This window comes from Phlebotomus papatasi, chromosome 1, assembly GCF_024763615.1.
Source record: "Phlebotomus papatasi isolate M1 chromosome 1, Ppap_2.1, whole genome shotgun sequence".
Classification (NCBI taxonomy): Eukaryota; Metazoa; Arthropoda; class Insecta; order Diptera; family Psychodidae; genus Phlebotomus; species Phlebotomus papatasi.
The window spans coordinates 53,557,192-53,575,379 of record NC_077222.1 but is presented as its reverse complement, the minus strand read 5'-3'; the positions used below and the strand labels follow the sequence as shown (position 1 = coordinate 53,575,379).

The following is an 18,188-nucleotide window of genomic DNA, read 5'->3' as shown; positions in this document are numbered from 1 at the left end:
TTGCTCTATACCTTTTGTTACTTTTTACCCCAAGTGGCCATTTTTAATAAAAGGATTTCTGGAGAAAAGAACCTTTGTAAAATCGTACAATAGATAGCGGATTCGTATTCAAAAAATCCAAATTATTTAGAAAATATTCACCAGTGCATCAATTTTGGAAAATAAGTAGGTAATAATTGATATCTATATAGGGCTAAAAATTTCGATATTTTGTATTTTCTAAATTCCTTGTTCGAATTTTAGGAAACTTACGACATTGAAGGTCTATGGAGGCCATCTATAGAAAAAAATTGAACCGCTATCTTTTTTACCTTGGAAGATATTGAATTTTGAATTTTTCGGTTTGTGACTTTTTGCCCCAGTCTCCCCTACTGTAGATGCGAATGAGTTTGCCGCCCTCCTTTTCGATTTTTTTCCTTATCTGTAGCACTAATGATGGTCATTCCCGATCGGACATATTAGATAGGATCGGTGAAGATCAGCTTTAAGTGCTAGAATTAAACCAGTTATCAACAGCAGGATGGCAAAGTTATCTGCATCTACGGTAAATTCTTAAAAATATCCTGCCCGATTTGTTGAAAATCATCATATATCTGTGACTACAAGTAAGATTTTTGTGATTGTTTTACCAACCTTATCTGACATTGTCCTTGTCTATGATACATTTTTGTATACGAAGAGTAAGACTAAGAATATACTTTTAGAAAATTGGACTTTTATTAAACACTTAAATTGAACATTTTAGTAAGTAATAAAAATAGGAAAGCTGTCAGTTTTTACGTATTTGCTCTGCAACCAACCACAATACAGATCGAATTAATTTAGGGTAATGTTGTTTAACCTAAATTTTAGGCCTCTTACTTACTAATGGCCTCTACATACTTGAGCAATTTATATTCATAAATATAAATTATTATATAAATTGCCTAAACTTGTATGGGAAAAACTGTCAAATATGGACATCAATTGCTTTAGTGTGTATAGAGGCCATAAACTATACACACATCAGCATTAATTGTATGAAAACGAAAGCAGGAAATTTTGTGCAGACGCAGAGATAAAAATTTTTGTCAATAAATGAGCAACTTGTGTAATAAAAAAATTAAAATTGATCAAATGATTTCAACCGTCTAGTTATGTTTTGCACAGAACTGTACTCTGAACACACAGATTGAAGATGGTCTCTTGCAGATGGAAAGATCACACAGGGAGAATTTCTTTTGTCTCGTTGTATAACGAATTGATCGTTTACCACATCTTCCTACATTTTGCCGGTGGACAAAAATATTTTGAAGCGGAAAGAGAAAAATAAAGACTCTGAAATAATATCAATAAATTGTGAGACTTTCGACTCGAATGGAGTCAATAACACTCTGTTTTGCTGTTTTCAAAATCCGTTTAATTTGCCATAGAGCCCACAAAGGGGCCGATTTTGAGGAATCTCTAAAGGTGACACAGCAAAAATCTACCGCTTTGCTGTTCCACATTTGGCTTAGTATACTTCATTCTTGTCTTCTTTTCGAGATAGTTCAGCCTTAAAATAAAATTGTTTAGAGATTTCTCTTTCAATTTCACCATAAATTCTATACAAATAACTCCAATAAAAATTGCAATAATTTTGTCAATTGTTCATGTCACGGGTAATTTATTGATAGTCATTTTAGTTATTGATGCAATTGTGCTTCTAGAGACGCAAAACTGAATTGAAAGCAATTCTTGCATATGAAATTCCCGCGATGAAATTTTAATAGTTCGGTGTATTGCGATGTTTTCACAGAGGTAGTGTATGGGAGAACAGAAAGACCAAGTTGGGCAGCAAAATTTGGCAGAGAATTAAATTGTTGGTCGCATGTCAGATGAATTTTTGATTAGGTCACGATAAAATGCCATTTTATTGTGTATACACTTCACCCCAATCGAAGACCCATGCAACAAACTTTTTTTTTCAACTCAATCTCCAACATGTATCAGATATTTCGCAGCAGTAGCAATTACCGTGTGGTAAAGCTTATTATTTGACGCAGACTAAAATATTTTGGAGTCAAGGATTATTTCAGATTGATTCGTTTATAGTTCACGATGCAAAAAACATGCACATTAGAAGAATTCTCGGTGCAAATATGGTGTTCTTCTGCATACAGATTTAATTTTAATTCTACATTTGCATTTGCATTGAATCAACCTGAGAGGTGCTTTTTTATACCATGAAATTGTATGTTCACAAACTCTGTTTTAATTCACTGACAATTCGCAATTCACTGGATTTTACATCATATTTTTCGGATCAGCTGAAAAGAGGCTGTATAGAGTCATTCAACAAATCTTTGGCAAAAGAAATCAATAAATTGACTATAGCCGAGGGGCACGCAATTTTACGTTTTGAGTCTCATTTTAATACCTCTCTATAATAGTTTACATCGTTAATTTTAATTCGCTTAATCTAAACACATATTGTACAAATGGAGAATAAAGGCCAAGGGCGCTAATACACTCCTTTTATGAAGAATTCCTCCTTTTTCATAGGCCACCCACATCCGAATCGCGCCTATCTTGGCGACTACACTTATTTTTGCATCTACTGTGTCTCCAAATCCTATTTATTATCCAAAACTCCGAAATATAGTTAAAAATATTGAGCAAAGTAAAATATTGTTGAAATATTCATTAAATGGTATAAAAGTTTCAAAGAGGCGTGGCCTATTTTCCCATGGCAATAGTCATTCGCAATTCTTTATTTAGATCGCAATTACAGTTTGTTCGGAATGTGGTGTTCTAACTCATTAAATATTTGACATTCCAACATATAAAATAAAAATTAAATATTCAAAATATAAAATGTAAGCTTCACTTGGACATGGTTCAGTTGGGTCGCGGCTTGGGTCGCGGTCAAAATCCTGAAAGTTAAAGTCCCGAAGGTCAAAATCCCGAAAACCAAAATTCCGAATGGGCCAAAATCCCGAAAGCCAAAATCCCGAATGGGCCAAAATCCCGAAAGCCAAAATCACTAACGACAAAATCCCGCAGGCCAAAATCCATAAAGCCAAAGTCCCGAATTCTTAAAAGTATAATAGCTACTCCCATGATTGCACCTGCAGTTGCTAGGAGCAAAGGGAAGTTTTCTGTGCCTTGGGAAATTATTCTGCACATTCCTACATATAATTTCATCCCTTTCAGGATTTTAAACATTTGGGATTTTGGTCCTTTCGGGATTTTGGTTGCCTTCGGGTTCAGTTGGCTTTAGTTAATAATCAATTATGCAGGAAGTTCATTTCAGAGGATATTGGGTAAATGTACCAAATTGCGGAATAGTTGCATGCAAGCGCTAAAGTCTCCAGTTTGAAATGTAATATCTTTAATACAAATTGATTTTTTTGTTACTTTTTTAAAGAAATGTTGCTTTGAACTGTGTAGATAGTTTATCGTCTTTGTTTTCTCCAAAATCATTCTTAAAACATTGATTCTTAAAACCTAGATTCACATAGTTCCTTGCCCTTTCGGAATTCTTACAAAATCTTTTTCACATCATCTTATACGTCGAAACGACATTTTGTCCTTTCTTCGCATTGTATAATCTCTAGAGTATCCATAAACAAAAAAAAAATCATGGAAATTTGAGAAACAAAAAAAGTGGCCGAAATTTGGTACAGTCCCCCTAGTAGTATAGTAGAGAAAAAAGCTACAATGAAGTTTTACAATTCAGTGTTAAGAATTCGTTAAAAGACGTAAAATTTAAAATAAATAATACTTCATTAAATCTTTATAACGTTATAGGAATTTTTATTAATAAAGAAATCGTTTTTATCTCAACTTCTCTAGGATTAATAAAGGTGTTCAAGCCAAATCAATTAGAAAGTTATTAGTTTATGTTGCTTCGCAATAATTACTTTTTGATCTTAGAATTAAGCTGAAATAAGTTGACCTCATAAGCAATATTTTGGTACTTGCATTCCCCCTGAGAATCCCCTTTTGTATTGCGCAATTTTTGTGGTGTTACCTTTCCAAAAGGTGTAATTGTTGGTGGTTGGTTGTGCTGACACCAACGTATACGCTATCAAATAAAGAGTTTCGATGAGAATAGCAAACCAATCCCTGAATATGTTGACAGTAAATACTAAAAAAATTGGTGAATTTCATCATTTGCGGTTGTGGGTCGGCGCTTGCAATTTTCTGGGCGCGACAGGAATCTCCACCGAGTCATCGATTTCTGCAAAATGACACGCTTCACTGGCAATTTTTGCATGTTCCAAGATCATTCTTTGGGCACATCCCAAGATTTCTCCCAGCAGTGCATTCCATCGGCGCCGACCATCCTCTGGAGGCCACTCTTTGGCGATTCAAAATGAACCTGTTGTAACTTTGTAGAAATCATAATGAAAATTGAACAATTTAGATATATAGTCAATTCCCAAATGTGTACCTAGTGTCGTGACCACGGAACACGAAGCCACCATTAAAGCCATTGCACTCATCCACCATCGCTCTATGCTTCTGCTTGTGAATGCATTTCTCAAATGGTGAACGTCACCCAAAAGATCATGACCTTATCATCCATCACTGATTGTCTGGCGAGGCCCTTTTGCAGAATCCAAATGTATTTATTTTGAAAGTTTACCGGTATTTAGGTGTCATTAGTCTTTTTGTTACTAAACATCGAAGAAATTTTATAATATTATTCATATGTTTATATAAGATAAATTTCGATGTGTATTGTAGAAAATGTCATAAGTTTTTCATTAAGTTTATCGAAATTGAAAAAAAAAAAGATTTAATTTTACTACGTTGTTTTATTTGTTTCAGTTTATTAATTTGAGAGTAATGTCCAACACAGAAATAACTTTTGTTTGTAAACATATTTTCAAAATTTCCTAAAACAGACAGCGAGATAAATAAATCTCAATTAATCATTTAAGGATGATTGGGTCATCGGTGATCCAAAAATAATTTTTTTCTACGGTCATCTAAGACCAATATTTATTATACAGGCTCAAGAACCTCCTTCTCCTGTTATTAATCCAAAAGCGTAAATATGCCTTGAAACTCACAGAGCTGTCTCTATTCTATATTCTCATTACATACATATATTTTTTATCTTTTACTAAAAGTAGCTTGTGGGCTTGCTTTCTAAGACATATTGCATGCATCTATTGTCTTTTTTTCAAGGTATGCTTTTTAACAGTGATATTGTGCATCATTTCCAAATGTGAATACAAATTTCTTGATGATAAATAGTAGTTCTGAAAAAAGATTATTAAGATTTCAAGCAGGGTTTAATTAGAAAGGTAACAAAAAGTAAATAGTGAGAATTTTACGAACTTTAGTTCAATGTTAATTGTATTTATGTACAGAGAAATCGTCAATCAGAGCAAATGACACTCAAATCATCCATTTTTTTTTATCAGTGGAGATAGGAAAAAATCCTGCCTTCATCCCAGAATCGAACTGGAAACCTCTCGTTAACTAGACGAGTGCTCCACCAACTGAGCTATAGAGGCCAAATGCTCTGCTTGACTTGCTTTGCTACACGACCTTTAGCCAATTGCCTTTAGCTAAAAAGTAAATATTTAACTACCGAAAATGACAGTAATTTAAGGACTATTTACACAGGAAAAATTTAAAATAGTTCGTAAATGTTTGTGAATACTTACTTACTTACTTTAGAAGTATGCAACGTCCTTTTAAGGGACCGAGCCTCTCGCACTAACCTCCTCCAGTCCTGGCGATTTTTTATTAGCTTGCTCAAGAAACGCAGCATATGTGGGTCACTGTCGAAAAGTCCGTCCTATCGGAAGCTCCTTGCAAGTTTTTATAACAGTCTTCCTTTTACGCTCTCAAGAAGGCCAAGATGCCTTGTTCGTTAGCCTCAGGTTCGTAACTTCCCACTGTCGGTGGTTACCAAATCTTCTATCTCTCACCTGAGTGTACCATGGTCTTTAGGGCATCTTAGCCCGCTCGGTGGTGAACATAGGAATTGAGGGAAAATCTCGAATTCCTACTAGGAACTTATGAAATGCTTGTGTAAAGTATAATCCAATAAAAAGTTCGCAAAAGTTTGAATTTTTTCACAAACATTATTTGTAACTTTATCACTTAACGAGTATTTATTGAACTTATACAAACATTTGTTCTTAAAAAAGTGTTCGCAAAATTTTGCCATTTGTTCGTAAAATTTTGTCAGTCAGACAAAAATGTTTGAACAACTTTGTGAAACAAAAATTACTCGTCAAGTTAACATATTGTAAAAGTACAATGTTTTATGAAGCTTTTAGTGGATTACACGATTTACGAGCATTTCGGAATTTCCCTGGGAATTTAAATTCAGAAAGATTTTCGAACTAAATTGCAAGATATTCTCTTTATGTGTAGAGTTTGAAATCCAATAATAATAAAGGATTTTTTGCGGCAATAAAATTTTCTTTTAGTCTCCTTATTGACAATTATCAGGAAAGTAATGCGACAAAACTTTGTTTCATCATCTGTATAGCGTCCGCTTTCTTATCAATTGCACCACGGAATCACTATTTAGATTTTGTAACATTAAGAAAATTTTAGATTTTAAATATTAACTTGCGGAATATTTTCTAGTCAAATTAGTTGTCCAGCAATTACGGTTAAGTAATCGTATAATATCTTATTACAATTCATGAGAGATCCTTTCAAGCTTTGTGACAACATTTTTTTTTATAAATAATACCTTTCAAGACCATTGCTGAACACTGGAATTTAGTTCATGAATACAATTCTGTTTAAAGAACGTCTCTGGTGAAGACTATTTCTTTCATTATTTGGCCTCCTGTTCATCCTCTGGAAGATGTTAAAATCATTTACTGTGTACTGCTCACTTTGCAGAACTTATACAAAACACATTCACAATGCAATGTTTATATCTTTCCACAAATTATTCACTATTTTCATAGTAATCACATAAAAGGGCAGATTTGCAACACTCCCTGGTCTATATTTAACACTTTCTTTCACTTTCCTAGATTTTCACGATAAAAAACATAATTGTTCTATGCGTTCTATGCATCGCACGACCGATTTGATAACTGATTTTTAGTACTCACTTGCTCCAAAACCATTTCGAAAGAGTTTGAACTATTTTAAAAAGAAAATTGCAATGCAATTTTATTTCATGTGAATTCAACTTGAGGATGAAAGAATAAAGACGATTTAATTTTTAGAGTTGTAAATCAAACTATACTAAGAAAAACTTCTTAAAAGAATCCTTATGATATTAAAATCTGAAATAGGGTAAGTGTGCCAAATTTCGGCATAGTTGCATGCAAGCGCCAAAGTCTCAAGTTTGAAATGTAATATCTTTAATAGAAATTGATTTTTTTTATTCCTTCTACTTAAGGAGTGTTGCTTAGAACCTTGTAGACAGTTTATCGTCTTTATTTACTCTAAAATCATTCTTTATACATATTAAAATGAATAAAAATGTAGACATAGCTTTGGTGCCCTATTTCGGCCACCTTCATTCTCATAGTTCCTTGCCCTTCGGGAATTCTTCCAATGCCTTTTTCACATCATCTCGTTTGTCGAAGCTAAATTTTTTGTTATTCTTTTGCATTGTATAATCTCTAGAGTACGTAAAATATAAAAATTCATGGAAATTCGAGGATCAAAAAAGGTGGCCGAAATTGCAAGCTGGCCGGAATTTGGCACACTTACCCTATGTGTCACACAGTTTATAATGCGAACTATTTTCTATTTCGACGACTCAGAATATAAGTCGAACAACTACATTTTTAACTAAAATCGTTTTATTCGCTTTTTGGGTATTTCTTTTTACCCTCTACCTTCCTTATGAATATTATACATGAAAGATAATTATTAGGGCGTTTCAACTAGGAAAATTTTTTTTTGGCATTATTCTGAGGGTGCTCTACATGATGAGACAAGAAAGTTTTTCTTCTACGACCGTATGATCGGACGCTGTTTAGAGGTGGCTGAACGACCCTGTCTGTAGAACAAATTTCTGATTTTACCGGATTTTACACTACAGAGAGGGTCGTTCAGCCACCTCTTAACAGCGTCTGATCATATGGTCGTAGAAGAAAAACTTTCTTGTCTCATCATGTGGAGCACCCTCAGAATAGTACCAAAAAAAATTTTCCTAGTTGAAACGCCCTAATAATTATTTTCAAAATTGCAGCTACTTTAAATCTCAAAAATCCTATACTCTAAAAAAAAATAAAAAGTAAAATTTACTTATTGCGAGTTATTCGTTTCTTATTCTGAGCGATAGATTTTACATAGAATAGGCTAAAATATGTAATTAGTAATTTTTCCAACAACGATTAAGATCTCATTAATTAGTGCGTTTAGTGTGTTTATTTTTGAAAGTCAATTTAATGTATTTTTCTATTTAAAGCATTATAAATAATATTTGAATAATTCATATGTTTAATTCTAATACTGAGAAAGAAACACAATTTAGAAAAAATTGACTAGTCATAAATTATTCTAAATAATTTGTCAAGAAAAATATCATATATTTCGAGAATTTTTCAAAGTCTAACACTTTAGTATTCTCAGTGAAATTGTCACCAGAGATGTCACATAATAGATAATTTTTTTCTCGTTGCTTGTTTATCTAACACGGATCATTGATGCAACTTGTGCACAAATAATCACTTTCAACAACATCAACCGAGAAACATATGATGCAATGTTGTACAAAGTATCCCGCAATTGTTGAAAAATTAATTTCCCGGTCAAATCGCTGTTCAATCACTAAAACGTCAAGGTTCAAAGTGGACGTTTTCATGCTCATGGAATTGATTAATATTTGTGTTTTCTTTGCACCAACGGACTCAGTCTCATGTGACTGCACTTTGCTGTATGCGCAATAATATAATGTATATAGCAATTTACTTTAGATAATCCCACGGATAGTGCATTGTAATATTTAATGTATCACTGGGCAATTAGTTTTTTCATCATTTAGCGACTTTTGGCACATTTTTTTTCACGCAATTCACTAACATATTTTATCCACATCTAATCTCTTGCAGAACACCCTGAGCACCATCACATCAACATGTGGAAAGAAAGGGACATCTGTCTAGCTTTTCAATTCTTATAATTCAATTTAACATTAGACATTAGCATGGAATTGAAGATTGACAACGATTAAATGTATCTATTGCAAAATATTTGAGTTTGTCAAAGAAGTTCATGGTGTGTATTTTTGAGTATCTGAAGGTTTTGTATTGAATTTGAGTGCTTATTCAATAAATTTAAATAAATAAAGAAATATAATGGTATATTTAGGATCACAAGCGACAACAGTCAATCTGACAACAGTACAAGACGAACAGAAGAAAAGAGTAAGTATATTAAATATTTGAGAACCTCGAGACAGAATTAGAAAGTAATTTAAATAATAACTCTAGTAATTATTTATTAATAAATTAAAATTACACAGTCAATGTGCTATGGAAAGATTCAAATGTTGAAAAACCATGTCTATGAGAAATAGGTATTTAGATAAGAAAGGAATCGTATCTTCAAGAATCAAACGATTTTTGAAAAGTAATGTAATATTGCTTACCGTTCGTCGTTCTATCCATCAGTCTGTATGATTGTGTAGAGAACAACCGGGAAAACGGTTAGAGATAGTGATTTTGCATCTTCAGATGAGCTCCCTTCCTTGGGCGCCCTTTCCATCATTCATACAACCTTAAATTTTCCTCCACCACTTTCATTCTCCAGTATAGTTTTTGTTTAATTTGAAAATACCAAATGTGAATTTTGCGAATTTTTGGATACATTTTGATTTTTTTTATTAGACGAATTCTGTAACCGTATAAGAATTGTTAAGCGAGCATTTTTTCTCTCTGTGTACACAGACATCACAACTTTCGGCAATTTCAAAAGAAAAATCAGCGAAAATGTTCCTCCAAAGCTGGGTTTGATTCCACTGGGAACAACTTCTGTAGAAAAACACTCCATTTTCGCAATTTTGGAAAATTTTCCACGAACATCCACTAACAACTATCCCAGGGAATTCCAACAAACGATTTTCACATTTTTCCGCCGCTAAAATGACAAATTTTCATGAAAAATATCTCTAGGTGCTGTGATTTTTTTTAAAATTTCTTTAAAAAACTGCTTTGTAAAAAATTATCCCAGTATAGAGGCACTTTTTTAAAATAAATTTTTTAAAGAAAAAGCCTTGATTTAAAAAAAAAAATGGATCGGTTTTTTCACAAAATTGCCTACACACTAAACAAATTTCTGTAAAAAATCCATGTTTTTTACAGAAATTTTTACTAGTATGGAGGTGATTTTTTAAAAAAAAATTTTAAGGTCATTTTTTAAAGAATATTTTGATAATGGTTAGACAACTTAAGACAATGAGACTATTTACATCGCTGAATTAGATTGAGATAGAACTGCCTCGAAACCGGATTTTGGGACAAGTCAGTCTCAATTTAATGCGGCGATGTTAATACCCTCAATGAAACTGTTTAGATTGCCCAGAATAAAAACCTTTTCTTCCCAGAGCTTTCGATGCCCTACGCACCTTCTTCAGTGGTCGAAAATGTCAGGTTTCTGGGCCTTTGTCTTTCTTGGGGGCCGAAGGGATGTTTTCATTGGGTACATGGATTCTGAACTACACACTTCACGAACAATTCCACAGCGATATTCTACTTTTTACAATTAATTAACTATACAATTTACACAAAGTTCAATAAATTAAATAAAATTCTTTGGCTAATATCTCCCTTCCTTGGCGCTCAAAAAAAAAAGCGAATCAATTAAAAGCTATCAATTAAAAAAATCACTCAAAAGATTGTCTAAAAATAACTTAGGAGTAAAAAAACTTATTTTCGGATAAAAATAACTTAGTTCTGGGTAGCACCAAATACTGCGATTTTTTAAGCAAATATTCATCTTCAGAGGACAGTACTTATACAAATTTGTAGGCATTATAGGGATGCTTGTTCACTGAAGAAATGGTTGAGATAGTTCAAGTAGTTTAGAAATAAAAATTAGTGTTTGGTGCTACCCCGTGTTTAGTGGTGCCCCAGTTTCTCCTAATAGTTCATATCCGGTTTATTACAGGTTTATAACCGATTGGAACCATTTGAATTTTTTACTAATCAAATTGATTTTTCACTGATCATTTTGAATTATTCACTGTCCAATTTGATTTTTTTATTTACAAAATTTGCTAATTTATTAAATAAAAATATTTTTTCGGAATTGCATTGCTGAAATAAATCATTAATTTGGTTAAATAATATGAAATTACAGAGGTGACGTAATTTGTCAAAAATCCGATAGCGATGAAAGTCGGATACACTGAAAGTCGGATTATGAGACAGCTTTAGCACACAAATTTGAACTCTTTCTTATTGGTGTACCATGCAAGAGATTTTGGCGCCAGGGATGAGTATCTTGGCCAGCAGCCCTTGCCCCACCCATTTGAAATATTCACTGCATTCCACTGCACTGCACCACTTCCATTTTTCCGGTTTTCCCCAAAGATAATTGACTTATCATTCTGATACATTTTGAAATTATGCATTAGAAGAGAAGATATTTAAAAATGCATAATTTATAAACCCTTAACCCTTTAATGACGAGACAGTTTTCGCTGACCGAAAATCAGCAATAAAAATGAAATCGATAAACAAAATTTGTAAAAGGTTTTACATTTAACCCTAGAACATCCAACAGAGTCTCAGTTGGTGTATTTTTTATCTCTATGGGCGATAGGGACAAAAATAGCCGAAATATTTAAGTAATTTTTCTGACGATACCAGTGACTGTTAATTTTCACTCTAATGAAAAATATTTTGTTTGAGTATTGTAGTTTCTTTTCCCAAAACGATTTGACTTAAAAAAATTGGAAGTATAAAAAATAATTGAAATAAAATTTCAATATGAGAATTTAAAAATTCATCATTTTTTAGCATAAAAATTTACTATGTAGCAAATAGCTGAAGACTTGCAAATAATATCCTAGATTCTTTCAACTTTCTACTTTACGATTACGTACTAACATAAAGAAGAAATAACTTTAGATAGTCAGGAAAAATTATTTTCTTTATGAGACACCGGTGTTCCAATCGTCCTTAAAGGGTTAACGTGAATTACGAGCAAATTTGTTCAAATCGAGATGCAAATTTGCAAAATATTAACTGAATACAGTGAGAAATAGCTCTACTTTTTATAAGACTTGCGACCCCCCTGCATTTACCTCTATATTAAATATTTGTCCATCGACAGGAGATACTCGTATGGTAAGATGGGGTAACTTGGAATCATGTCTATTTTTGAATTTTGAGAATTTTGCACTGTTTCAGACGGTCAATGAGAAGAAGAAAACCACGAAGAAGTACAAGACTTTACAAGAAAGTACTTATCCGTTGTTTTTCTTTCCTTTTGTCATCTGGAATCATCTCAAAATTCCAAATTAGACATGATTCCAAATAACCTAATTTTACCCTATTCACAAGATATATTTATGAACTATTCCTGATTTCAAAAATGAGCACCCAAATTTTCGGTAACTTCTTGAATCTTTCATGAGTATCCGCCTTTCTAAATTTTTCTTTATTTCATCTATGTTATAAATTCGAGGCATTCGCAAAGTTGAGATGCTTTGTCACCCCTTTTCTATAGGAATTCTCTTATACAAAAACAGGGAAACATACTGAAATTTACAAATATCAAATAACAATCTTACATTAAAAAATATGTTTGAAAATCTCATCTAATTTCACTATTGACCACATCACCCTGCTTACCTCTAAATTATTTAAATTTTAAAAATTATAGCAAGTAAATTAAAGAGAACTTGAATATTGACAATAACGGTTAAATTCTTTTAAATTCATATTTCTTTAATATATTTAAAAGTTAAGATACATTACCTCTCTTAATTTAAGATATATTTCACTGATAAAGCAGTTTGTGATTTTGGTGAGCGTCCCAACTTACACTGCACATTACAGTATAAGAACATTTAAAGTTTTTATCTGTCCTACCACTTCAGAGACAATGTAAGCCATAATTCAGCTCAAACACTATGTAAAGTGCTTTCCATCATCGTCCCCGATAAGAGAGATAATTTTGTTGAGCGTGTAAAAGCCAAGAAGAAGGACAAAATCTTGCTGGAAAGTGCTAGAGAATCAATAAATCTCAATCTTCATGTAAAACATAAGTGTACAATTGAAGGGAGAGGACAAGAAATGTCGTGATTCTTATCACTTTATTTCCACTTTTATGGGTGGTATAGAAAGGAGTTTTTGGCTCTTGAAACTTTCATCCAAGTGTTTTTATACGTTTCTCGTTTATTTCTCCTAAATAATACACCGCCACACAATGTGTGGTGGCTCATTCAAGATGAATGTGAGTTTTGCTAGGAAGTTGAATTTTCAGGATGAAAAAGAAATGCGGGTGCTTCTCTTGAATAAACCACTCGAATTGGGTGTCGAAAAAGTCATGTTTGCCATCTTCTTTGCCATCCACTCTTTTTTCCTTCTTACCATTTCACTCATTCTCAGCTCTGCCAGCATCAACTGTTTCCAACTACTCGTCCTCACCAACCTGCAAACACTATACCATGTGGTAAAATTCTCAGCAACGTTGACTATTGTGGCATTATCTACTAGGTGAAGAATTTTCACCTGGAAAAACGTGCACCGGAGGAAGTGCTTTAATGTGGAAATTATTTTTTAATGGCAGGACAAGATCATGGTCTAATCTCCTGAATGGCACCATTATGAGAATGGGTATGCAGAGATTGTGAATATGTGAGGCAATATGTTGCCAATGAGCCTTTCACTGTACCTATTGTCAACCCCTACCGTAACGCCCCATTATTCCTTCTTATAGAGGAAAAGTGAGGCTATTTGTTGGGATTATTATTACAGGAAAGCTGATAAAGCTCAAGGTGTCCAAAATTACCATTAAAATTCATCAGGTTTGTGGGTGTCAATTTTCTAATACACCCCACCGAGAGGTTCTCCACTTCAGATCCCGAAGGTGTTGAGTGAAAACCACTTGATTCCCATTGTTCTTCAATACGACCACATTTCATCTATTTTCATTCCATTTCATGAGGTGATTTTACAATATCTTTTTCTTGAAATTCAAGAAGATGAACTACAAGACATAGTCGGTCTGAAGTCTGAGCATACAACAAAATACATAAAAGTCTCATGTGCTTGGGAATGGGTGTTAATCTTCTCATCTCAGATAAAATTCAATTAACTCTTTAGAAACCACCATCACCCAGATGAAACTCTTTACTTGCATTCTAGAGCACTACTAGAATTAAAGTAGTAAACTTGTTTTAGCTTGTAGGAACTTTGATTCTTTCATTGGAAATGAAATTAGTAAACCAAACTCAAAGAACTTGTACTGGGTATATTATTGATTTTCAAGGTATACGTCAGAAAGGTCTCAAAAGCAAGGAGCTTTAACATTTTAGACTGCTTTTAAACGAGGGTATTTTAAAAATGCACCCCACTGTGCTATGCACCGGCGAGTCTTGGAAAATCTCCCCTTGAGGTTTGTGTCTGAATAAAATCTCCCAGTTAGCTGTTATAATACTCCCATTTGTGTCTGGACTAAAATAGAAAGTCTAGCAGACTTTCTATTTTATTCCGAAACGTTTCGAACTTGCTTTGATGTACGTGATATTGGCAATAATTTAATAGAAGTCAAGGGGTTACCAAGTAAATATTAATGGTTGATGAAAAATAAATTAAAAAGATATTGTATCAAACTCGTCTCACTGCAAGGTTTTACAACATGTGTAGTCGAGATTTTCCACCTGATAGCGAAATAGAGCCCGGCTGGTGGATTCCCTTCCCTGTTCGCGGGAAATTTATATTTCCCGCCTCTCGCTCCAAGCAAGGCCTTTTACTGGTGGTATAGTTCTGTTGCCCGCCGTGTGGAGGATTGTCGGACAGGCGACACTGTCAGTCAGTCGGTAACATGGCCTGGAAGAGTTCGGATGGGGGGCACAGAGCTGGGTCGCTGCCAGGCAATTGGCCGCGATAAGCCTTGGTCTCCTTAAGGAATCTTTCAGGGCTAAAGCCCGACAACAAGTCAGAAGTGGGGATAGGACTTTCTCACAGGTGTAAGTGGTGAAAAGTGTTGAGAATGTGTGTGATTTTCCGGACGAGATGACACCCAAGAATGCGTCGGAGCAAGAAAGATAAGTAACAGTTTTAGATTCATATTTTAGCCAAAATAAGTCAATGATATTGATTTCGGGAGACTGAAGCAAGAGAAGAAGGATCTCTAGCTGATGGGTGTTTAAATTGGGGCCCAAATAATTTCCTTTTTTAGAGGGTGACGTGTTCATGTCTCATATGTGTAAGTGGGAGAAATTAGGGGAAGTGTAAATTTAGCCCAGTCAAAATCGAAACTCACAGCATTTTATAACAATATGCATATGTTGAAAATGAGATGGCGCTGTTGATAATGCTGTGAAAATGTTTTGACATTTGTTCCAGAAATATCTTGTTATTTTTTGGAATTCGTGACGAATTTCTGTAGTTTGTGAAAATTATGAGAATATTTGGGCTTTGAGGCGTGTACATAGAAGTGCAATGGTGGACGGGTCACGAGAAAGGGGATTTTGTTTTTCAGAATGTCGCAGGAAACGGGGAAGCCAACAAGGCTTTTAAAAGACATGGAGAGTGGTATGGTGAGAGTCGGATCAATGGGCTAGGGAAAATGATCAACTCCGTGCCCTGAACAGCCTAATCACTGCTGGAGGAAGGTTGAGGAGGAGATGTCACGGAAGCCAATAGCAACAGCAATGCAGATAAAGCATATAAAGTGCATGGGTTTCTTGATGGAAGTGAGACGAATCAGGAGATGGATTTGAATCCTGAGTCGTCTTGGAATCTTGTGCATCTGGAGACAAGATCAGATTCCTCAAGGAGCTCAATTATTGCAGGTTTTTCCGAACACATCAGTCACGGAGATGCGGTAGAGGATGATGGCCAGGGTATATAAAAGTCCATGGATGGTTGTGGGAGTATCCATGGAGGATTGTGTGTAAACGTGGAGTTGTTGGGGAAGCTCTAAAAAGTTAGTCTGATCATTGATCATGCTTTTTGTGAAATTTAAAGAAACGGAATCTGTGGTGATGTTGGAAATCTAGGAAGCGTTCTACTCAGATTCCAAGAAAAGTTAGAGTCAAATGGGAAAGAAAAAACCATATCGAGGAATATCAAGTTTTCGGGGAAAATTTTAAGAAGTTTTGAAAAGTAGTTGTCAAACTCTAACGAATTCTGTAATGAGAGCTAATCTTTTATCGCTTCTGAACACCAGGTTGGGGAAGTAGTGTGTTCTGGTGAAGGTTAAGGAGTCACATTACTCACGAATGTTCGAAGCCATTTTCGGATTTTCGATTGGGTAGTGAGATAAACGGTATCCTGAATAAATCACTTACTTAATAAATAAATTACTGAAGTTGGAAAATATGAAATGCAGATTTGAAGTAATGCGTTCGAGACAGGGATGAATGTTGAGTTAAATTCCAGTCGTTAGATCACGAGTTTTATTTTATGAAAGGTTTTTATATATAAATTTTATGAATTGATGAAAGGTTGCCATGAGTTAGGGACAGCTTTTCTGCAATAAATAGTGTTTAGGGAAGGCGATACAGACAGTTGTTATTTATTTTGATACTGTTAACGTGCTGTTATCCAAAATACCTGTTTACGAGTTGAAAGCGAAATTATTCACTCGAATTTTACTGAAGATTTGGTTAAGTGAAGTTGGTGATTCAATATTCGAGGGTTCTATAATTTTTTTTAATTCTTTATATAAAATTCACCAAGAGCAATCGCAGTGCGCCGGAATAAGGAGTCGGCTAATTGGGACGGGTTCGATGATTATTGTGACAAAGAAGAGGAGTAGGATTGTACTCCCTGAAGGCGAAGAAATTGGGTGAATTTCTAGGGAAGACAAGAGGAAACTGTCACAATGAGTTCTATCTTCAAGAGGGAAAATTGAATAGAGCATTAGAGATATTATTCATCTGACAAAGAATTGAGAATGTAACCTGACAGCTCGGGTGGTCAGAGCATTCTGAGCATTTTGATCGTACATTTAGAATTTTAAATAGCAGCAGGTGAAGAGAGTCACTACTCTACTAATTATATTATACCAAGTGGTACTTTACAGCTTTAGTAGTATCAGTTAGAATGAAGGTAGCAGAGAACTAGTATTTATTGATCGTATTAATAATCGTATCGTGATATATTCTACAATGTACATACAGAAAATTTTGACTCTAAATTTAAGAATATATAAGATCCTGGGAACTTAAATTGGACGTGAATCCCTGAGGTGTTTAAGTTTGGAGGCTCTGAGCGAGGGAAATGGGCTAGAATCCCTGGCTCTTTCAAGTTAAGAGATCGGGAACTTAAGTTCAGTGTTAGCTGGAAAATGAAAAATGTCTACAGATTTGCAAATTGCAACTAATGCTAAATGATCAAGGATTTAAAATGAAAGCATTGGCATTCATTGGATGGGATTTGAAATTAAATTCTTGGGTGTTTCTGTTTAAGAATTTTCCATTTTTCTGTGTGTAGCCATGCTGTAATGTCGTATATCTCGTGTTGGAGGAATGCACTGGGGCCATTGTGGACCGCGGGGGAGTGTCTTTAAGTAGGGTGAATGATTTTTCTGAACTCCGGGAGTTGTTAGGCAGAGGCGGTACATTGTATTGAGTTTTGTCACATGTGAAAATATTTTTCTGGAGATTCGCATCTTTGCACTGAGCGGAACTCGGTTGTGGATCTGGACGAGGGGGTCTGTCTGCGCAGAAGCCGACGGCCTTGCTTATTTCGCAGCAAAGATAACTACGTAATCTATGAAATGACTAATTCTGAAATAAGCTGGAAAAGCCACATTTGTTAAAGGAGCAGTAGTATATTATGTGTCATATAATTGGCTGAACAAGGTGTAGGTTCAAGTATCTCGGATCTCGAGGTGTTATTCAAAAGTGATGGTGGAATGGACGCAATGCTCTCGTTGCGAACCAGCCGGACTTTTGCAGTGGCGAGGAGATTTGGCAGAGACGTGCCGAGAAGGGTCGAGCTTGGTTGTTCGGCTAGGTTAACGGTTTTCAAAACTGTGTTCGTTCCTATTCTCACGTATGGTCATGATTCATGAGATTTGGGTAATGGCCGCAAAAT

The 18,188-nt window shown here is 34.5% G+C and overlaps 1 protein-coding gene across 1 annotated transcript in view; it reads left to right on the top strand.

Moving 5' to 3' along the window:
• The window catches only part of LOC129806418 (relaxin receptor 2), a 146,073-nt gene extending 136,811 nt beyond the window's left edge, over nucleotides 1-9,262 (top strand). Inside the window, exon 18 of the mRNA XM_055855008.1 lies at nucleotides 9,021-9,262. Within this exon, the coding sequence (XP_055710983.1) occupies nucleotides 9,021-9,074 (54 nt within the window). The 3' untranslated portion in view covers nucleotides 9,075-9,262. The remainder of the gene's footprint in view (nucleotides 1-9,020) is intronic.
• Nucleotides 9,263-18,188: the final 8,926 nt, after the last annotated feature.